General features: G+C 47.1%; 7 protein-coding genes across 7 annotated transcripts; 4 read left to right on the top strand and 3 right to left on the bottom strand.

Annotated features, from left to right (window-relative positions):
- Positions 1-429: 429 nt before the first annotated feature.
- HD556DRAFT_1414518 (P-loop containing nucleoside triphosphate hydrolase protein) lies at positions 430-3,770 on the bottom strand. Its single transcript, XM_041304279.1, has 12 exons — positions 3,629-3,770; positions 3,402-3,579; positions 3,232-3,345; positions 3,128-3,186; positions 2,927-3,048; positions 1,918-2,873; positions 1,716-1,865; positions 1,583-1,658; positions 1,414-1,536; positions 1,119-1,357; positions 940-1,058; positions 430-866 (listed from the first exon to the last, which is right to left on the bottom strand). Exons 1-12 carry the CDS (start codon positions 3,670-3,672, stop codon positions 683-685), a joined length of 2,364 nt encoding a protein of 787 aa, XP_041154064.1. The 5' UTR covers positions 3,673-3,770; the 3' UTR covers positions 430-682.
- On the bottom strand, positions 3,771-5,709 carry HD556DRAFT_1414514 (uncharacterized protein). Its single transcript, XM_041304278.1, has 5 exons — positions 5,609-5,709; positions 5,399-5,557; positions 5,321-5,341; positions 5,084-5,272; positions 3,771-5,030 (listed from the first exon to the last, which is right to left on the bottom strand). Exons 1-5 carry the CDS (start codon positions 5,681-5,683, stop codon positions 4,086-4,088), a joined length of 1,389 nt encoding a protein of 462 aa, XP_041154063.1. The 5' UTR covers positions 5,684-5,709; the 3' UTR covers positions 3,771-4,085.
- Positions 5,710-6,376: 667 nt separating this feature from the next.
- HD556DRAFT_1045811 (uncharacterized protein) lies at positions 6,377-7,576 on the bottom strand. The gene has a single exon (XM_041295978.1). The coding sequence runs from the start codon at positions 7,075-7,077 to the stop codon at positions 6,601-6,603; it is 477 nt and encodes a 158-aa protein (XP_041154062.1). The 5' UTR covers positions 7,078-7,576; the 3' UTR covers positions 6,377-6,600.
- Positions 6,938-7,873, top strand: HD556DRAFT_1045828 (Cerato-platanin). The gene is made up of 2 exons (XM_041295979.1): positions 6,938-7,531; positions 7,588-7,873. Exon 1 carries the CDS (start codon positions 7,094-7,096, stop codon positions 7,523-7,525), a length of 432 nt encoding a protein of 143 aa, XP_041154061.1. The 5' UTR covers positions 6,938-7,093; the 3' UTR covers positions 7,526-7,531; positions 7,588-7,873.
- A 1,331-nt stretch (positions 7,874-9,204) lies between these two features.
- On the top strand, positions 9,205-10,478 carry HD556DRAFT_1248030 (uncharacterized protein; the record flags this gene model as incomplete). The annotated part of the gene is made up of 3 exons (XM_041298742.1): positions 9,205-9,432; positions 9,511-9,727; positions 9,772-10,478. 3 exons carry the CDS (start codon positions 9,205-9,207, stop codon positions 10,476-10,478), a joined length of 1,152 nt encoding a protein of 383 aa, XP_041154060.1.
- Positions 10,479-10,655: 177 nt separating this feature from the next.
- Positions 10,656-11,306, top strand: HD556DRAFT_1449582 (uncharacterized protein; the record flags this gene model as incomplete). The annotated part of the gene is made up of 2 exons (XM_041307619.1): positions 10,656-10,860; positions 10,885-11,306. The coding sequence occupies 2 exons, from the start codon at positions 10,656-10,658 to the stop codon at positions 11,304-11,306; spliced, it is 627 nt and encodes a 208-aa protein (XP_041154059.1).
- A 2,264-nt stretch (positions 11,307-13,570) lies between these two features.
- HD556DRAFT_1313382 (uncharacterized protein) lies at positions 13,571-14,679 on the top strand (the record flags this gene model as incomplete). The annotated part of the gene is made up of 6 exons (XM_041300785.1): positions 13,571-13,617; positions 13,713-13,937; positions 14,010-14,047; positions 14,105-14,252; positions 14,311-14,333; positions 14,552-14,679. 6 exons carry the CDS (start codon positions 13,571-13,573, stop codon positions 14,677-14,679), a joined length of 609 nt encoding a protein of 202 aa, XP_041154058.1.
- Positions 14,680-19,340: the final 4,661 nt, after the last annotated feature.

The raw sequence follows: 19,340 nt of genomic DNA, 5'->3' as shown, positions 1-19,340 counted from the left end.
GGGGTGGGACGCAAGCAGGGGGGGCTGCTGGGAGGGCGGGAACCTGCTTACGAGTTCGGTTGTGTGCTGACTCATCATGGTGCAACGTTGAACACTTATCGATGCATCGTCAGACCTTGAATTTTCTCGGCTTTCATCCGACACCACACCGGTACAACATCCTAAAAATGAGCAAAAATCAGATCTATATAGAGGCGGCACGAATCTACAATCCTCTAAATTCGTGGAAGATCATATGAAGTAGTTGACGAGTTACAAAAGATTTGCTGAAAAAGTTGCAGAGTACCCGGAAATTGAATGATAGTAAGTACTTCTCCTACTTAGTAGATGTTGATCGAGGTTCGTTGCTTGCTTGCTTGACCAGACTATGATATACCTTTTGCTATAGCTAAGTTATAGGAATCGTTAATGGATGACTCGGTTTGTACAAAAGAACGTCGCGAAAGTTAATAGACCTGAGCCCAGCTTCAATTTCACAAGCAAAGGTGTATTTGGGTGACAGTACGGTACTGCCCAGAGAAACCTGGAGTCTTCATATACTAAGTATTCACCCACATATGCACCATGTCTATCCACCTGATGCATGATGTCCTGTTTCTTCGGAAGGCTTTCCCTAGCTTTTCGCGTTACACTTACCCCGTAGTTTCGAGCCTCTGAGGCTCGAGTAAACTACTCAACTCCCTTACCAGGTCCTCGATCTCATCATTTCCTCAATCTCCTCACCACTTTCACCAATGCGCGCCACCTTGTCGAATCGCGCCCCAAACCTGCCCGTCATCTTGGTCGCAACCCTCACCAACGCACGCTTCGTCTCGCTGTCTGGCCAATCCTTCAAATCAAAGTACAAGCGCGCGTACTCGAGGAGCCTGTCCGAGTCGGAGCGTCAATGTACAAATTTGCATCAGCATGTCAATCTACAGTGCTAAGAAGCGTACGTACCATCCTGGTTGGCCACCTGTGACCGTCCGTATATACGGTCTGTTCGTGACCACGAACTCGTTGAAAATCACCCACTCCGGCTGTGTATCCAGTCTGCACGATGGATGCAGCACTACGGGCTACCACCAAGAACATTTTCATCAGCACGTCAACCACAACTCAAAGCCAAGATAATATACCTGATTGTTCACGGTCATGTAATTCCTCTTCCCTCCCACCTTGTGTGCAACTTGCATGAAAAAGCCACAGCACAACGCCTGCTTGATTGCCAGAGACATCCCGATCTGATCTTGCACGCTCACGATGTCCACCTCAAACCGCCCCATCGTCCGTTCCAGCTGCTCGCGCACGCTGACTGCTTGTAGCAGCGCTGGAGCGGAGAGGTAGTGGTTATATGTCCAGTCTTTGTCGTGTTGGTCTGGGGTGGTTGGTTGCGAGTGAGTACGTAGGTGTTTGTAGGAAGTGGAAACTTACTTCGAATGTACTCGTTGTACACGTTAAGAAGCATTAGGTGGTCGCCACCGGGGACGGTAAGCATCGCCTTTGCAGCATCTGCCTCTTCTCGTTTGTTACTTGGCCGTAGCCATACATTTGGCACTACAAGAACGTCAGATGAGAGCAAACTTCCAAGATGAGTGCGCACCTGACAGCATCGAAGTGATCGTCAATATCTCATTGCTACACTTAAACTCTGGGCTGATGATCAGCATCTTTGAGAGCTGGAAGCATGCATCAGAACCGTCAGGCCCAAACGCGCCACCAGGACAGTCGCCTACCTGTGGATCCAGAGGGAATTCAGCCATGATACTCCCGAGCGCCGTGAGGTTTCCATCATCATCCACTGCTGCGAGATAATTCAATACCTCCAACGCCCTCGACAATGACTCTGGTGCTGGCTCATCCAAATAATCGAATTTGTCAAGATCCTACACAAGCATCAGCTCAACTCAAAAAACATCACCCCCACATTGAACTCACCTTGATCCCCGCCTTGACAAGCATCAGCACCGTGCTCACTAAATTACTCCTCAAAATTTCTGGTTCCGTCTGCTCCTCGAGCTCCGACATGTCATTCTCCGTGTACAACCTGAAGCATTTGCCCGGCCTCGTTCGTCCGGCACGGCCCGCACGCTGCTGTGCCGACTCCTTGGAGATCAGACTCACAAGTAAGCTCTCCACACGGGTGCTCGGGTTGTACACCTTCTGCTTCGAAAAACCAGGGTCCACGACGTACACAATCCCATCGATCGTCAGCGACGACTCTGCAATATTCGTGCTCACGACGACCTTGCGCCCTGGTGGACCACCCGGACTACCTGCTGTGGGTGGTGGGTCGAAGATGCGCTGCTGTTGTTGAGGCGGTAACCAGGAGTACAACGGGATGCACTCGAGAGGGCCTACGGTCCCAGGGTAGTGGTCGATGAGGGTTTTCACCTCGCGCTTGATGCTATGGCAGGCATCTTCTATCTCCTCTTCACCCGTCAGGAATACCAAGATATCTCCTGGTTTCTCTTTGCGATGGATCTTGAGCACAAGACGGATGGCAGCCTTGACGTAGTCTGACACCGGCTCCTCGGTGTAGGACACTTCAACGGGGTGAGTACGACCGGGAACCTTGAAGAGCGGAGGAAGGGCATCGCTGGAGACAGCAAAGTACTTCTGGAACTTGAGAGCATCCAGGGTGGCGGACATGATGATGAGCTTGAGGTCCGGGCGACGGCGAGCGAGGGTTTTGAGAACCCCCATGAGGATGTCAGTGGCAAGTGTGCGTTCGTGAGCGTCATCGACGATGATTGTGGAGTAGCGGCTGAGATCCGGGTCGTGCATGGCTTCGCGGAGGAGTATGCCATCGGTCATGTATTTGAGGAAGGTGGTACCGGGCTCGGTCATGTCTTCGAAACGTATCGAGTAACCGACTTGTTGACCGAGTTGGACTAGGTAATGAAAGTGAGCTCGGAGTGAGATCAGAGTAGTGTCACAAACGAACCGTCCATCTCATCTGCCACGCGTTCCGCTACAGCTGTGGTAGCGACTCTGCGGGTCTGAGTGCACGCCACAATCTTGTGCTTGGTGTGCGGAAGATCTGAATAGGCGACGAACTGGGGTATTCTATCAGCGACAAAAAGAGTCTATGATAAGTGACTGTCCAAGAAGACAAAGGAGCATGTGCCAGGTGGTGACAACTTACTGCGTAGTCTTGCCTGAGCCAGTCTCGCCGACCATGATGATAATTTGGTGTTTGTTGAACTGCGTACGTCAGGGTGAATGGAGTGAGGTATGCATAAAACTAACTATCTTATAGAACTCAGCCATATGTGCAAACACGGGAAGCGTTTTGCGGGATTCAAGGATCTTTTTGTATTGCGCAGTATGTGGCTGATTCGTGAACGGGTTTATGTCGTGTTCCTAAGCGAATCCACGAGTCAGCCAGACGCGACGTAGCTCTGCTGTTGAAAACATACCAATGCAAGGTGCACTTGATCTGCGGTGACTTCTCTGGGAAGATAACCGAAGTCCTTCGAGGCGCTGGCACCATCGAGAGTGCCTGAAGCAGCTCGTTCTCGATCGGCGGCAACCTCTCGCAGAACGACGTTATACAGAGGCTCTCTAGCTCTAGGGATTTCATCCGTACTCCCGGTCCTTCAAAAGACCTCAGGATTACAGTCAAAATCGTTTATGAATCTTTTACCATCCCGGTATGAAATCCCATAGTTTCTTGATCAGTTCTGTCATAAGATATCGGTCTTGTTATAGGCACTGTGAGACGAGTAAGGGACCAGTACAATGTGATGATGGAAACGTTTATCTGATTCAAGGATTTGTGGGCATTTATGCATTGGTATCTTGTAAGCGCTTTAGATTGGTGTCATCATAATCATACAAAACGAGGCATGAACTCGCACGAGTATTGTAGATAGCGATATATAATGTCATATATAGAGATTCCGCAGCTAAAAGAACAAAGGGTGTGTTGCAAAGAATGAGAAGCATTGATAAGTCACGTGGATATCACAAACGTAAGTAAGACACCAGGGGCTTTCACCCGCGCGCATTCTTTGCAGGAGGTTTCTTCCCACTACCCGTTATTACGGCGGTCGTGTTTGAAATCAGCTTCCTCTTTTTCGCCGGCGCCTGCGACACGGCTTTCATACTGCTCGTAGCTGCGATGCGCTTAGTACCGTAAACTTCGCGGCGATTTTCCTAGCGGGCGCGGGCATCAGCATGCTGAACCGAATGTTCATGAAAGAGGAATGTACCTCAGCGCCCAGCGTGAGCTCGTCTTCTTCCTCTTCTGAAGAATCAACTTCGTCTTCAGCAGTCGCATCACTACCTGACTTGGACTGCTCTGATATCTTATCTTCTCCATCCTTGTCTTCATCGATCTCAATATACTGTCGTTTAGTGCTTATTTTTCGGGCGGGACGGGACGAGGAGGAGGGTATGCTGGTAGCGGGATTGGATGGTGGTTTATTACCGGTCCCGGAGAATATGGGTTTACTAGGTCTTGCTGCAGATTTCGAAGGTGGTGGTGCGGATTTGGTGGATGCAGCCGATGTAGGTTTGTTGTTCAGTGACGCGGATTTGCTGGTGATTGAAACAACTTTGTTGGTACCCTGTCCAGCTTTACTAGGGGCGCTGGTGGGTTTACTGGGTTTCGGTATGGTTTTGCTCGAGATGGCTGAATTTAGTTTACTAGACCCTGGTACTGCGAATGCTGAACCCGAGCTTGATGATGATGCAGAAGAACTTGATGCAGACGGTGCTTCATCAGAAATAGTGTTCTCCATGCTCTCCTCTTTTACGGGTACCTCGATGACAGCCTGAACGCGTCGGATGAGGTATTGTTTTGACTTGTCTCCAGAGGCTCTGCGGTTGGCGGAAATGGGAGTGGGGAGCTGTTGTGTAGATATGGGTTTGGGTGCCCTGGATGACGATGCAGATATGGATTCGTCAGGAAGTTCGGAAGTATAGGGAGGGAAACGGTGGCGTGCGGATGCGGATGGGTCGCTAAGGCTTGTGTTTGCGGTTGTGTTTGGGTAACGGAGCATTGTCGTGAATGGAGTGATAGACGCATGTGTTTGGACAGTATGCTGTTGTGTAAACGTTAGATTCAAGGTTCAAGAAATGAGAGAGTAGACCGCACAGAAAGCTGCTCTTCAATAAGCTCATCCACACGCATTGCGAGCTTATAGCGCTCCTGCTCAACGCGTAGAAACTGTTCTTTCCAGCTGGTGGCTTCCTGACGCGACGTGTCCTCGAGACGGAGACATTGTTGTTTCCACTGCTCAGACTCGTAGCGAAGTTGAGCGATCGTCTCGGCATGGTGTTTTATCTGCACGCAAATTTCAGTATCTCTACGCTATCAAATCGATGGGCGTACAGTTAGCTCGGCTTGCTCAACCTTGTCAGGGGGCAAGGTTAGATATGATGAATGTGCAAACATCGAGTGGGGACATACAACAGACTGTCGGACACCAGCCTCTTGCTTCCACGCCTGCTCCTCGAGTCTAAGCTCATGGAGAGCCTTAATGGCTTCATCCCGTTCGCGACGCGCTTCTCGTGCTTCAGCAGACGCTTGTGTGACTTCTTGACGTGTTTGATCCTGTATGTTCGTGAACTACACAGGTCAATGAATCTCGAGGAGCATCAAAGAAGATGATGAACCTACTGCAATGTTTACTGCTTTATTCAGAGACGCGAGTGCATCCGTAAGTATGACGGACGGCGGGGAGTTTGTTGACATCTGGTTGCAAATCTGGTGAGAGCAAGACACGCCTTTGGCCGATTCAATTAATTTGAAACTTAACACGTGCCACAGCGCACCTCTCTAATACTTGAAGAAATTCAAAAGCCAGCCGGTTTTCAACTCCACTTCAACTATTTATGCCTTGTAATGCCACGCAGAGACTGCAACCTGTTGTCTTTGTGTTTCCCGCAGGTGGTGTCAATCGTGTCTCCAAGTCTTATCGAATTCCATCAGAACTCTCATTTTGCCGTGCGACGACATGCTTGTTACTATGTAGCCTACTCAGCAGCACTTCCTCCCAAGGACCCATCTTTGTATACACCGTAACGCATCGCCTCTTAATTAGTTCACTTGCATTCACGTCCCCTTTTCCTGGTCCTTTTTACTTCATTTCCTGCTGGATGCCCCCAGGTGCCTTGGTTACTCCATTTTCAGCGGAGCATGACCAGTCGAGGTGGAATATGTAGCCGTTTGAAGGTTATGTTAAAAGCACCACGAGGAGAGGTCGGAAGTTGGAACAAGCCGTCACCCAAAACGTCCGGTGGCATTCCTCGAACGCTGCATAGATTCTTAGCCGGGTATGTGCACAATGTTACTTGTGTTTATTTTTACACGGGGATATATTCCTGCGGTAGACAACATGCATGGCACTCAGTGACTAACTAGGTCGCCGTACACATTGACTACCATACTAATCATGATATAATGTTTTAGTTCTGCTTCAAGATGTATCATGGTCATGCTTATCTGAGTACCACTAAAAATCAAGGTCGCCAGTCTTTGGTCACACGGAGCATATTAGTTAACCATTCATTAGGAGGAAAGACTCCCTCAGGTTTTTCTCGGGGAGACTAGTTGACCTGAATTTGCCCCTCAGTGACTACTGGCTTCGAATTCAGTGCGCGCACCCTTAACTATCGTGAGGGTGGTCTATACTGATTTGGGAGTCCCGACATGGAAATATCATCAGTAGGGACTTCTTTCATCATCGTCCGCTGTTCATTGAACTTTGTCTTGCAGTTTTTAGACGACCATTCCCTACAGGAAGTGTCCTTCCTTTTCGAGAGTTTGGTCATCTCGACATTCGCTGTTGATCTGTCTCTTGGCCATGTCTTGGTTCCATTTTCGCTGCACCAACCAGTCTTGCGCATGCCTACCGTAGCGCTGAGGGGAATGAGAATACTACATATGGCCATGTACGCTGCTTTCAGCGGTATGTATTTGATGTCTTGGTAATCAAGGAAGGTCAACCATCGGTGACCTGCTGCCGACAACTTGCCCATGTGCTTCGAGTGGAGCTCGCTCTGACGTCTAACCCTTCTCCTCGACGTATAAAAGCGAGTGGAAATTCTTGAAATTCTGCATCTCAAATTACTGCACGACATTCTCATCAAACTCTAACACACGATGAAATTCACACTTGCTACTGCTCTTATCTCTGCCCTTGCCCTCCAAGCGTTTGCAGCGCCCGCGAACGTCACATACGACACTGCGTACACCAATCCCAACTCGTCCCTGGCCAATGTCGCTTGTTCTAACGGCGCGAACGGTCTCTTGACCAAGGGATATACCACCTTCGGCTCCATCCCTTCATTCCCCAACATCGGAGGAGTTCCAGGCGCCACCTGGAACTCCACGTTGTGCGGCACCTGCTGGAGCCTCCAATACACCACGCCCAGCGGCGTCCAAACCACCATCAACATCACCGCCGTCGATGCTGCTTACACATTCAACATCTCCCCGCAGGCGTTCAATAAGTTGAATAATGGCACTGGCTTAGAGCCCGGCAAGATTGCGGCTAACGTCACTCAGGTCGCCGCGATCAACTGTGGCATGTAGTGGCATGTATGTTCATCTTTGACGTTCTGCGAGACTCAAGTTCTGATTTAACGTGAGTCTAGGCCATTATGTTGGAGAGTTTTCTGGTGTGCTGGAAACGGTTGAAAGTATCGCAGAAAGAGGTTCTCGAGTCTTTGGTTCGTGGGCGGGGCAACTTGTATGTTGTAGCTTGTACATTGTTGCTTGTACGTTGTGGTTCGTTATTCTGAAGTATGTGCGATGCGATGTTTTTTGGGAAAGTATTAGTTACTCGACGAGCAGCTCGGTGTGTTATAGAAGACCAGAAGGCAGTAAGTTCCCTAGCTATGACTTATGATGGTTCGAACTCCAATGCATTTAGCTTGATAGTGGCAGCCACTAGTACTACGAGATACTTCTCCATGCATCAGCAAACTATTAATTTAGTGACAATTCCCACATGATTGACAAATCCACACAAATCCACACAAGGCCATACACACATCACAGATGACACAAGCAAATAACCAAAAATTGGGAACAAACTTGACAAGCGCACAAGTAGCACAGACACACAGACATACAAACTGTACAAATGGTAAGACTTATGTACGAAAATACAAACATGGTCTTTATCAACATTTATGAAGTATTGACATGCAAAGACAAAAAAGGTCCCAAATTTTTACAACACTATTAAGCTGTGATCAAGAGTGTCAGTGTGCATGCACAAGAACACCACAAACTGGAAGCTTACTACCGATTATGTTTGAATGAATGTTGCGACACCATCTTTTCTCTGCTCTAGATGCAAGTGCCCAACATTGGGATCAGCTAATAATAAGTGTGTATTCGTGGCCTCTGCATGACGACAGCAGAGATGTGTAAGTATCTGATGGTGTTCCAAAATACAATCCGCCAGGTGCTTTTGAGCCTGGCAAACTTTATGTTTAGCTTGAGCTGCTTTGAGTGTGAGGTCAGAATGATCATCTTCCTCTGCTTGGTTGAGTGATGTGGAGTCTCATTCCTGCCAGTACCAAAAGCATATAAGAATGTTGAAGCATTGAAGTGATTAGCGGATAACAACTCACAAAGTGCATCAATATGGGGAAGCTATCTTCCTCTTTGACGAGCTGTGATTGTCACAGAAAAGATGAACTTTGTGAACTTTGTTTGGATTGAGGATACAGAGAGACTTCCTCATGACGACAGGAGGATGGAAAATGAGGAGAAAGTTTAGAATTGAAAGAGGAACTTTGAGAAGAAACTGAAGAACTGTAGTACAGTAGGAGGCCTGGAGACGGTGCAAAAAGGCCATATAGTTAATATTGGAGGTTTGCATTGTGAGCACTGTGGTGACAATATGGACAATATTTAGTAAGTATGATGATGTGACACCAATGTGATATGTCGGAGTGAAGCACAGTGATGCATGAGACTTATTAGTCTGTGCATCGGTCAACATTAGTTTCACTTATGTCAGTGCCAATATGTCCAAAATGTGGCAAAGTATTCACCAAGGAATCTAGTGTCACAGTTCTACTCGCGATATGGTTGATATCTTGCAGTTTGCTGAGTTGGATCCCTCACAGCGATCTCAAGATCAACCTCAACCAATGTTGGGCTTGGACATCTCACAATTTAATACTAAGGATGAGATGATGAATGTTGACTTTGATGGAGCCCATTTCCAGGATGAGGGAGAGTTATCAGAGGTGAAGATGTATGAGGGTGCAGGAACTTGTTATGCTTGGGATGGTGTGACCTTTCTGGATCTTTTTGATGCTGATGAGTATGCAGAACACAGGAAAGAAAACCTCTTCTACCCTTTTGCATCAAGGGAAGAGTGGGAAGTCGCTGATTTTCTCCTACATTCTCCCCTCAGTATGGCAGCAATTGACCAGTTTCTGGGACTCCCTATGGTGCATGTTCTTTTCACAAGTGCTGATGTTTTCTGACATTATTTGCAGATCCATCGGTTGAAATTGTCATTCTGCAATGCTAAAGAATTGTGAAGCCGTGCTGAGATGCTGCCAAAGGGACCAAACTGGAAGTGTCAAACCATCCCTTCGCTCAATCCCACAAAAAGTCCAATCCAATTGTTTTGGAGGGATCCTGTGGAATTTTTGGAAAGTCTCTTCAGTAACCCCCTTTTTTATGACCAGCTTGATTTTGTCCCTCACCGCGTTTACACGACATCAGTGCGGCTTCTTTGTGTATACTCAGAGTGGTTGACAAGTGCAGGTATGTACAGATTTGTGTCAATATTCACGTTGTCTCATCATAAGAACTACAAGACCAGCTCTCCAGAGGTGCAACAGTCCTGGGCACTGTGCTTTCTTCGGACAAAACAAATATTACCAATATGACTGGTGCCAGAGTTGCTCATCCACTCCTTTTGGGCCTTGTTAACATTCGCATGAGCACTTGCACCAAGCTCTCATCCAGGGCTTTTCTGCTCACGGCTCTCCTCCATATCCCAGAGTACTTGTATCCCAATCAATGGATGTGGGGCATGCTAGAAGATCGCCTTATGCACGAGTGTCTTTCCATAGTTCTGAAGCCCCTTATGATAGCTGCTGAAATTGGAATCATGATGTCTAACCCAGTGGGAAATGTGCGCCACTGTTTTATGCCTCTTGCACTGTATATTGTCAATACCCCAGAGGCATGTATGCTTGCATGTGTGCGCAGGAAAACTTCGCTGTTTACCTTGGCATCGTATCTGGAGTTTGGGGACAACTTTCATCACCCTGAGTGCACATGCTCTATCACCCTGGAGCAGCTCGATAGTATAACAGTCAATCCTAATAACCTTGAAGCTTACTTCCAAGCATGCAAGGAATACCAACTAAATGGTGTACACTCTCCTTTCTGGAAGGACTGGCCACTTGCTGATCCATCAGTCTTTTTAACTCCTGAACCTTTGCATCACTGGCACAAGGAGTTTTATGATCACGACCTCCAGTGGTGCCTTATAGTTGTTGGAGCATAGGAATTGGACTTTCGCATATCAATATTGCAGCCTACTGTAGGCTATCACCACTTTCATGGTGGAATTTCGAAATTGAAGCAAGTTACGGGCAGGGTGCACCGAGATATTCAGCATTACATTATCAGCCTGATCGCTGCTGCAGCCCCTTGTCAATTTGTGGTCACAATCTGTGCTCTTATGGACGTCCAGTACATGGCGCAGTTTTTTTTGCCTGATGAGAACTTGCTAGCGTGTATTGACAGATCACTCTCTATCTTTCATGAAAATAAAGACATTATCCTCTCCCTAGGCGCTTGGATGGACATGAAGAAGCCTATTGACAACTGGTTCATACCCAAGCTTGAACTTATGCAGAGCATTACTGCCAGCTCACGCAAAGTTGGTGCCCTCATCTAATGGTCCACAGACACCACTGGGCATGCCCACATATCTGAAACCAAGGACCCTGCATGGCACACCAATAACAACGATTATGATCCTCAAATCTGTCATCATTTAGATCAGCAGGAGAAGCTGCAACATTTTGCGATTGCTACAGCACTGAAGAGTTCTTGCGCTCATTCCAACTTGGAAAAACTCCTTGAGGATGAGGTGGACAAAGAAGACAATGAAGATTGTGATAAACTGATAGATCTGCAAACTGCGCTCTTGAAAGAGCTAAATCAAATGCGCATCACTACCAACTACTTTAGCAAAGCAAGGCAATTGGTTGCCATGAGGCGTGATAATATTCCTCACCCTCCCCAAACATTCATTGCTGCCTCCACCGCTATCCATCTTAATTTTTTCCCTACTTGTACTGGGCTGAAAATTGATGAGGGTTGCTGATGATTTTAACATACCAAATTTATGCCAGGTTCTTTCCAACTTCTTGCAATGTGACACGAGGAATGGAGAAGCAGGTCATGGATTGGGGGTTCTAAGAAGATCACTAATTGACCGTCCCTCAATTCTTCCTTTTGAATGTATTCAAGTATGGCATGTCGTTCATTTGCAGCAAGTGTCTTTCCACAATGCCAGTGTTGTTCTGCCTGCACAGACTGTGCATGCCTCCCCTGTCTCCTATCAGTGGGTAGCCAAAAGGCCAATGGGATGTTGTCCTCGTCAATGTTGATTGAGCCTATGATTGGCCCAAGTCGGAGTTGATGGGTGAGTTCGTTTGTGTTGATATTAATCTTGCTTATTGTGACCCTCCATTTTTGAAGGGCACCGAGTTTGCAAATTGCAGCTAATAATGCACCCAATTCCCCAGTGACGTTCACACATTACATGGCATGATCAATATTTGTGTTATGTACATAATTTCAAAATAGGTGCAATTGACCCGGTCACTGAGATGCATGTATTGAAACACACTAAACATGCCAATGGTGCCCCAGTAGGTGATATAGTGCCCCTTAGCCAACTTTGTGCATTTATCCACATCATTCCTCAACTCGGCTTTGTGGCAGATGCGCGGTGAAGGTACAACAATTCAGATGGTGAGTCTGAACAATGTTGGGTCTTGCAGAACCTAGCTGCTATCCGACTCTAAAGGGTTTCTGGACCAGGCTCAAGGCTCAGAGGAGAGGAAATATCATGAAAAACTACTGAAGACTCAGACTCATACTGATAACTGGTGAAAAGATAACTTGCTTATGTAAGCTACAAAAGTGCCAACATAAGGTGAGGTAAAAACAGTCTCTACAAGCCTAGCCAGAAATGAATCCCTACAGCGGTTCACAAAGGCAAATTCTACTCATTATCATTCATCCTTTTTCTTGAATAAGTACTTTGACAAGCAGATATATGACACCCTCTCACAAGGATAGATACCTTTTACTTTAGTCAAGTGTTTCACATTTAAATTGCATGTATTGTATGTATTGCATGTAGAATTGATGGAATTGGATCTTCAGCATGCTCTGACAGGGCTGACAGAGCCTAACACCACCCATAAGCGGTGCAAATTGCACAGGCACTACTGAGATGCACCACACCAGCATACTAGCTCCTACCAGATACCACTCTGCAGCACTCTGTCTAGTTCAGAGACATCTTGCAAACTGCCAATGATGACCACCTCATCGTTCGAACTTCCTGATGATGCCACATCATTTGACCTTTACCTTTGTGGGGCTTCACTTAGCTCTGCGGGTTTCCCACCTATAGGTGGATGCACCATTAGTACTGTCAAAGGTCTTCTGAGATCAGAGCTTGATAACAAAGTTATTGACAAGTCTGATCTCAAGAAGATGAAATTCACTGATTCCATATTTTGTGCACTCGTCCGAACATCCTCACTTCAGTTACAACACATCAACAAGATCAAGTACCATAAAAAGGATGGTTTATTAGTATACATTCAAAAAAGTGGAATTTCAATCAGAGGAAAAAGAGCAAGACAAGGGACTCAGAGAGCATTGATATAGATGCTACTGACTTGATTGACTCAGACAAAGAAGTTGAGGGTTTGGATTCTCATGGTTCAACAATCTTTTCCCAAGGGACTAATGGCACCTGGAGTGACAATGAATACAAGGGTAGTGAAAATACAGGATCAAAGAGGAAACAAAAGAAGTGTTCAACAGAGAGGGATTTACAGTACCTATTCCATACCATTCAGTGGGCCCTACACAATCAAAGCGGATACCCATTGAAACTTTCCTTCAAGATTTTGCCTATCAAGTGGTACTTGTCTACAGTGTTTGCCATCTCTTCCGTACAAGATCCATACAACATGCAGAAGCCAGATGTAGCCCAGTTCTATTACAAGAACAAACATTGGGAAAAAACATGGGCTGACATCTTGAGCTTTGTGGAACACACTTCTAGCAACCTCGCTGTAATGCATGACTTAGCAGTGTATTGGGGATCTGCTACCAAAGTGTACCTCATCATGCAAGAATGACCCTGGTGTCGTTTTGTTTTTGCTTACTCTATTTGTGCTGATGATCTTCATGTCCATTATTTTGACTGCTTGGGGCTCATCATATCCCTTCCAACCACAATCCATAAATTTCCCATACATGTTACTGAGGCAGTAGCCACAACCACATTAGCCAACCCGCAGTACTTGGGCCTTGACCCAACCATCCATATGTGCATCCCTGATGGTCACGGTACTCATTTCTCTCTTGCTGTGGGGGCAAAAGAATGGGTAATTAACAACAGCAGTAAAACTAACTCGATCATGGACATTGTATAGAAAAGTTAGGGTTTTTTCTGTCGTGAAACTGTTTGTTATCACATCAGAGATCCTACCAACCTGGATGGGAAGGATTATGTGATGAAGGACTGCTGGGTGCCTGAGGCAAAGAGGTATCATGAAGTGGATGTCCTCGAGCATGTCAAAGGCATTCCTAATGTCATTCAACTTGTGGATCATTGGGATGTCATGTACGATGGGGAGCCTGACTGCACAGCACAGATTTGTAATTACTACCAGCAGTTCGACCTGGAGGATAGGGGTGATCCCAGGTTCTGCAATCAATTTCACCAGTAGATTGTCATGACCCCTTGTGGAGAGCCGCTGTCAGATTTCAGCTCTAGAAAGGAGCTGATCTGTGCTTTTCATAACTTTGTCATTGGTGAGTTCAGTTCAGTTTGATACATCAAATTCAAGTATAACAATGTTATGATTTTAGCTCATAGACTCATGGTCGAATGTGAAATTCTACATGGGGACCTCAGCCCAAACAATTTCATCATCTATAAGAGTATCGGGTACTTCATCGATTTCGATCATACCAGATTTATAGAGAAAGGCAAGGCTTCTACAATTCATTTGGCACTGTAAGATCAAATTTCGAGTTTACTGTTCTCACTCAGGCTATTAATCTTATTTTATTAGGGGACCATCCCATACATCTCTATGTGTGTCCTCAAGATGATGTCCAAGAATGCTGAGACCATAAAAAAGACTGCTGACGCTACTCAGCTGCACCCAATCAAACACCATGTGTGCAATGACCTTGAGTTCATGTTTTTACATCTTTTCAAATTTGTCGTCAAGTATGGGGGGGCATATGGTATACTCGCACCAACATGAGATAAGCTGGTGATGCCATGGTCAGATACCTATGAAAACTTAGGTGCCAGTGGTTTGCTTACCACCTTCTTGTCTAAGAAGGCGGCCATACTTGAAGGCGACTTTTTGATGGACAGAGTCTCCAAATATTTTTCAGAATTCAAACCTCTAGTTGATGAATGGCTTGGTTGAATCCACCTCACAGAAATTAACACCAGTGAAACAATCATCCATGATCACATATTTCAGATGCTTGTTGCATTCATTATGAAACTTGATGATGAAATACCAGACCCGGACCCACTGCCCTGCCCTCCCTCCCAGCCTGCAACTCTTCAATCCATGGCAGGTCCTTTGGCCCTTCCACGCACTGGCACAACATGGCCTTTGATAAGCCAGCTAGGCCCACACCATTTACAGCAACTTGCTTCCATGACTCAGCCCAGGAGGACTAGATACTAGACAGAGAAGTCTCATCACCCCATTCTGAGTCATACCATGCTGGCATGGCTAGTTCTAAACTATTTTGTCTTCTCTGAGTCTGCCTGTTTTGTCCTTATAACTTTGCTGTACCTTTTCTTCTCGGTCTACTGTGAATCTTTTATTGTTTAGGATGCCTCTGTATACTGTCATAGTATTATGATTACATAACATTTGCTTACATGATGCCTATAACTAACCGACCTGCACTGTTTATTGCTTTGCTGATATCCAATGCCTCCCAAGAGGAGAGCTAGATGTTCTACTATTGATGCTCAGGATGATATGACACCTGAGGTTGCTTGTTGACAAAGCTCAAGATCCAATCGTGGTGTTGGCGGTGTAGCACTCGGACTGGCATTGGTCGTGTATCCTGCCAATCTCATAGGTACCTCACATTATACTCCTCAACACTCCCTTTCTCTTCCAAGAGTTCTGTGCACTCATCCAAGCTGTCCAAAGATCATCTGTCCCTTTCCGAGGCCTGTATAGACTTCCGATCCTCCATACCATGTCCTTTCTGTGTCCGATTGACTTCGCTGGTGCATTTTCACTTGGTTTATCTGTTATTGATTATGTCTTAGGGGCACATACATCAAAATGCCTGATTAATATGTATAGCTGCACGTCTCGTGCACTATTACATGCATATCTCTGTAGCGGCTCACCATGAGTCTTATTACATTTCGGATGGCTTATCCTGCTACTGGTTTCACCTATGCAGATTCCGGACTTCCACGCTGTAAGATATAATCTGGCTCGCTAGATGCTTGCACTTCACTTCACTTTCCTTGCTATGAGTCATAGTTTGTAGAGTCACTTCGGATAGTCATACTTCACGCAATCAATCTTTTGTTCATTCAAAACGATTGTTTGGCCTGACTGCTGCCATTTTGCGTCTCACTGTCTCTTAGTTCTTCCGATAGGCTTTGTTAGTCATACTTTGGTACTTCTACTAGTCTTACACTTCGACACACTTCGACAAACCCGCTGTATTCCTTTCTTGGAACCTTCGCTGTTCGCCAGACACTCTTCGGATGCTTCGTGCAACCTCGGACCTTTGTTTCTTGACATTGGACCACCTTCAGACACTTTGGATGTACCTTCGGAAACATAGGACGCACTCTAGGTATCATTCCTTCTCTCATCTTCAATCTTAACAAGACATCCCTTGCATTTATATCAAGAGGTAGTTCTATAGGCAGTCTCTTTGGGGCAAGCATCACACTTGCACTTAGAGATTCTGTTAAGAACGTGCTCAAAGGTCGGATCCGAAGGGCTTGGCTTCAGCTCGTGCGCTGCGCCCCTTACCCGAGTACGTGCCCCTAACTTCCGAGGGCTGTCGAACGATGTCCGAAGGTTACCGGACGATGTCCGGAGGGCATCGGGCGATGTCTGGAGTCCGGAGTCTGATGTCCGATGCGCGGGAATTCCGGCGGACGTTCGGGAACAAGAGATAAGACTAACCCGGACGAAGTCCGAACTAGAAAGGAAACAGCGGAGGACTACCAGAGGTAGAGGCAGAGGTGACAAGTCTATAGGAATTGATCCTAAGACGAGTGGAGGTCAACGAGAGAGAAAACTCAAGTCGGACGGAGGAGGGAATGAGCAGAGTCTAAGATGATATTCGAACTAAGGATGTACATAGATTCTACAGGGTTTATATACTACTAAGGACTTATCGGAGAACAGAGACGCGCAGTCCGAAGCTATACAAAGCTGTGGACGGAGCGTATAGAAAAGTCAAACGCTAGTCTATCGGAAAATAGTAAATGAACCCGGAGATTAGAACAGATGAAAATAAAGGCGGAAATGAAATGAGGTACAGAAAATGATATAGTCTAACTGGAGTAGGAACATACAAAGGGATAAGGCGCAGAAGTTAGACGCGGGTCGGATCCGGACGATAGAGAGAAGTCGGCCGGATCCGGAAGTCCGGAAATGATGTATGTGTGATTGGTCCGGGTCCGGAACGCGGGATATGACAGTATCCCCCCCTTAGGGCCGAGCCCATGAGGCTTCTGATCTGGAAGTCCAGACCGGACTTCTATGAATGCGGGATGATGGGTGGAGCTCGTAAAAATAGACCTGGACATATAAGTAGGCCAGGGCACCCATGAGACGTCTAAAACTTTCCCCCTAACTCCTATTACTGTTTTAACATGTCTAACTCCACTTCCGGCAACTCGAAGTCCGCCCGGCAACTCCTCCAAGAGAGGCAGGCGGAAATCACGGCGGAAATCACACGACTCGAGGCGGACACTTGGAGAGAGGCGGAGGAAGAGGAGCGCAAACGCAAGGAGGCGGAAGAGGAACGGAAACGGATGGAGGAACAGAAGCGGAAGGATATCGAGGAGACTCGGAAAAGGTTGGCTGAGCATGAGCAGGAGCATTTGGCAAAGGCTAGGATGGGTAATGCGTCGGAGGTGAGTCGGATGAGGTTTTTTGTGTTTTTCCGGAGTTTAACAACATGTTAGTCCGGCGGATCCGGAGGTTGCGTGTGAGATGTGCGTCCTTAGGCGCAAGATTTGCACCTGGGCAGTAGCATCTAAGACGCCTAGGGTGAGTCTTCTGTTTTGTCCGGATCCGGATGATTACTGATGATTTCCGAAAGATCCGGACTTGCGACCAGTGCCGCGCGTCCAAGGAAAAGTGCGTCGGCGGAAATCTGCCTGTCAAGGCGCCGGCAGGCAAAGGCAAAGGCAAGAAATGTGCGCATCCGGAGGGATCTCCGAGCCCCAAGGGCAAAGGAAAAAGACGTCAGCGCAGTCCAGAGGACATCAACGACGACGTGGAAATAGTCTCCAATCCCCAGACGGTCATTGGAGAGGATCAAGACTGGGCAGAGTACGATGACCAGGCCTAGGTCGCAGCCGCCAACAACATTGTGGTGGAACTGGCCCGGACCAATGGGCTGATGGAGAGGAGTGTTGCAGCGGCAGAAGGAAGTAGGGCTGCGATGGACCGGGTGAGTGAAAACATGCTCCGGTTCATGGAGGAGCAGAGGGTGTTTCAGGCTCTCTTCATGGAGAGTCTGAGGAACGGTTTCCGGATGCATGTAGAAGATGCTCCGGAGGAGGAAAATGGGGAGGAGGCGGAAAAAGAGGCCGGCGGATCCGGTGGAGATATGGAGATGGACTCTTAGGTTGTCGGATCCGAAGTCCGGATATCGGACGCCTAAATAAAGTACATATATGCATGTCCTTTTTTACTCTTTGTTAGAAGTTGGTCCCGGCTTATCTGGATATGCCAAGTGGAAATCCGATAGAAGTTCTGGCGCATTTCCGAGTTCAGTTGCAAGTATCCAGGAAGTTTCTTCGTCCGTCCCCTCATATCCGGCCCAACATACTAAGTATAGTAGTTGACAGTGACGTCTCCAGCGGTCGATCTTGGAGTCCAGGATTTCGGAGATTTCGTATTCCGGTTCTCCGTCGACTAATACCGCAGGCGGAGGAGGTTGGATGCGATTAGGAATAGTGTTCGGAGTTGCAGGTTCTAACTGAGAGACATGGAATACGGGGTGCACGGATTGCATAGTGTCCAGAAGATGGATGGTGAAGGAGTGGGTGCCGGGACGAGCAATGATGTCGAATGGTCCGAGATTCTTTTCCGAGAGCTTTTTTGATGGTCGGGTTGAGCGGAAATATTTTGCTTTGACGAAGACCTGATCTCCGACTTTGAAGTCCGGAGCGGGTTTCCGTCTAGCATCTGCGGGTACCTGATATCGTTCTTGGGCATGGGACATTTCTTCTCGGAGGAATTGATGAAGCTCGTCTAGATCTATAGCATAATCCCGGGCACGGGCGGAGGAGAGATCATGCTCCGGATGTATGGAAATGTTCAGGTGATAACCCTTATTGGCGAAGAATGGTGAAACTCCGGTAGTAGCACTAGGAGCGTTGTTGTAAGCAAACTCGGCCAAGGGTAACAGTTCCGACCAATTATCCTGCTGATAGTTGCAGTAGATCCGGAGGTATTGTTCTAGGGTTTGGTTAGCTCGCTCGGTTTGTCCGTCGCCTTCCGGATGATATCCGGAGGTGAAATGGAGGATCATATCTAATGCTTTTCCGAGTGACCGGAAGAAGTGGGAAACGAATTCCGTACCGCGGTCGGAAGTAACATGAGATGGAACTCCGTGCTTGGAAAACACATGGAGGAGGAATAACCGGGCGAGGTCCGGAGAGGTGATGGTGTTGTAGGTCAGAATGAATATGGATTGCTTGGATAGTCGATCTATGACTACCAGGATGGCTGTGAAGCCAGAGGAATCAGGGAGTTGTTCGATGAAGTCCATTGATATAGAATTCCACGGCTTCTCGGGAATGGGGAGTTGCTTCAACAATCTGTATGGTTTATGCCTCGGAACTTTGGCT

This window comes from Suillus plorans, assembly GCF_016647745.1.
Source record: "Suillus plorans strain S12 chromosome Unknown HD556scaffold_90, whole genome shotgun sequence".
In the NCBI taxonomy this organism is placed as follows: Eukaryota; Fungi; Basidiomycota; class Agaricomycetes; order Boletales; family Suillaceae; genus Suillus; species Suillus plorans.
This window is presented reverse-complemented; position numbering and strand designations above follow the sequence as displayed.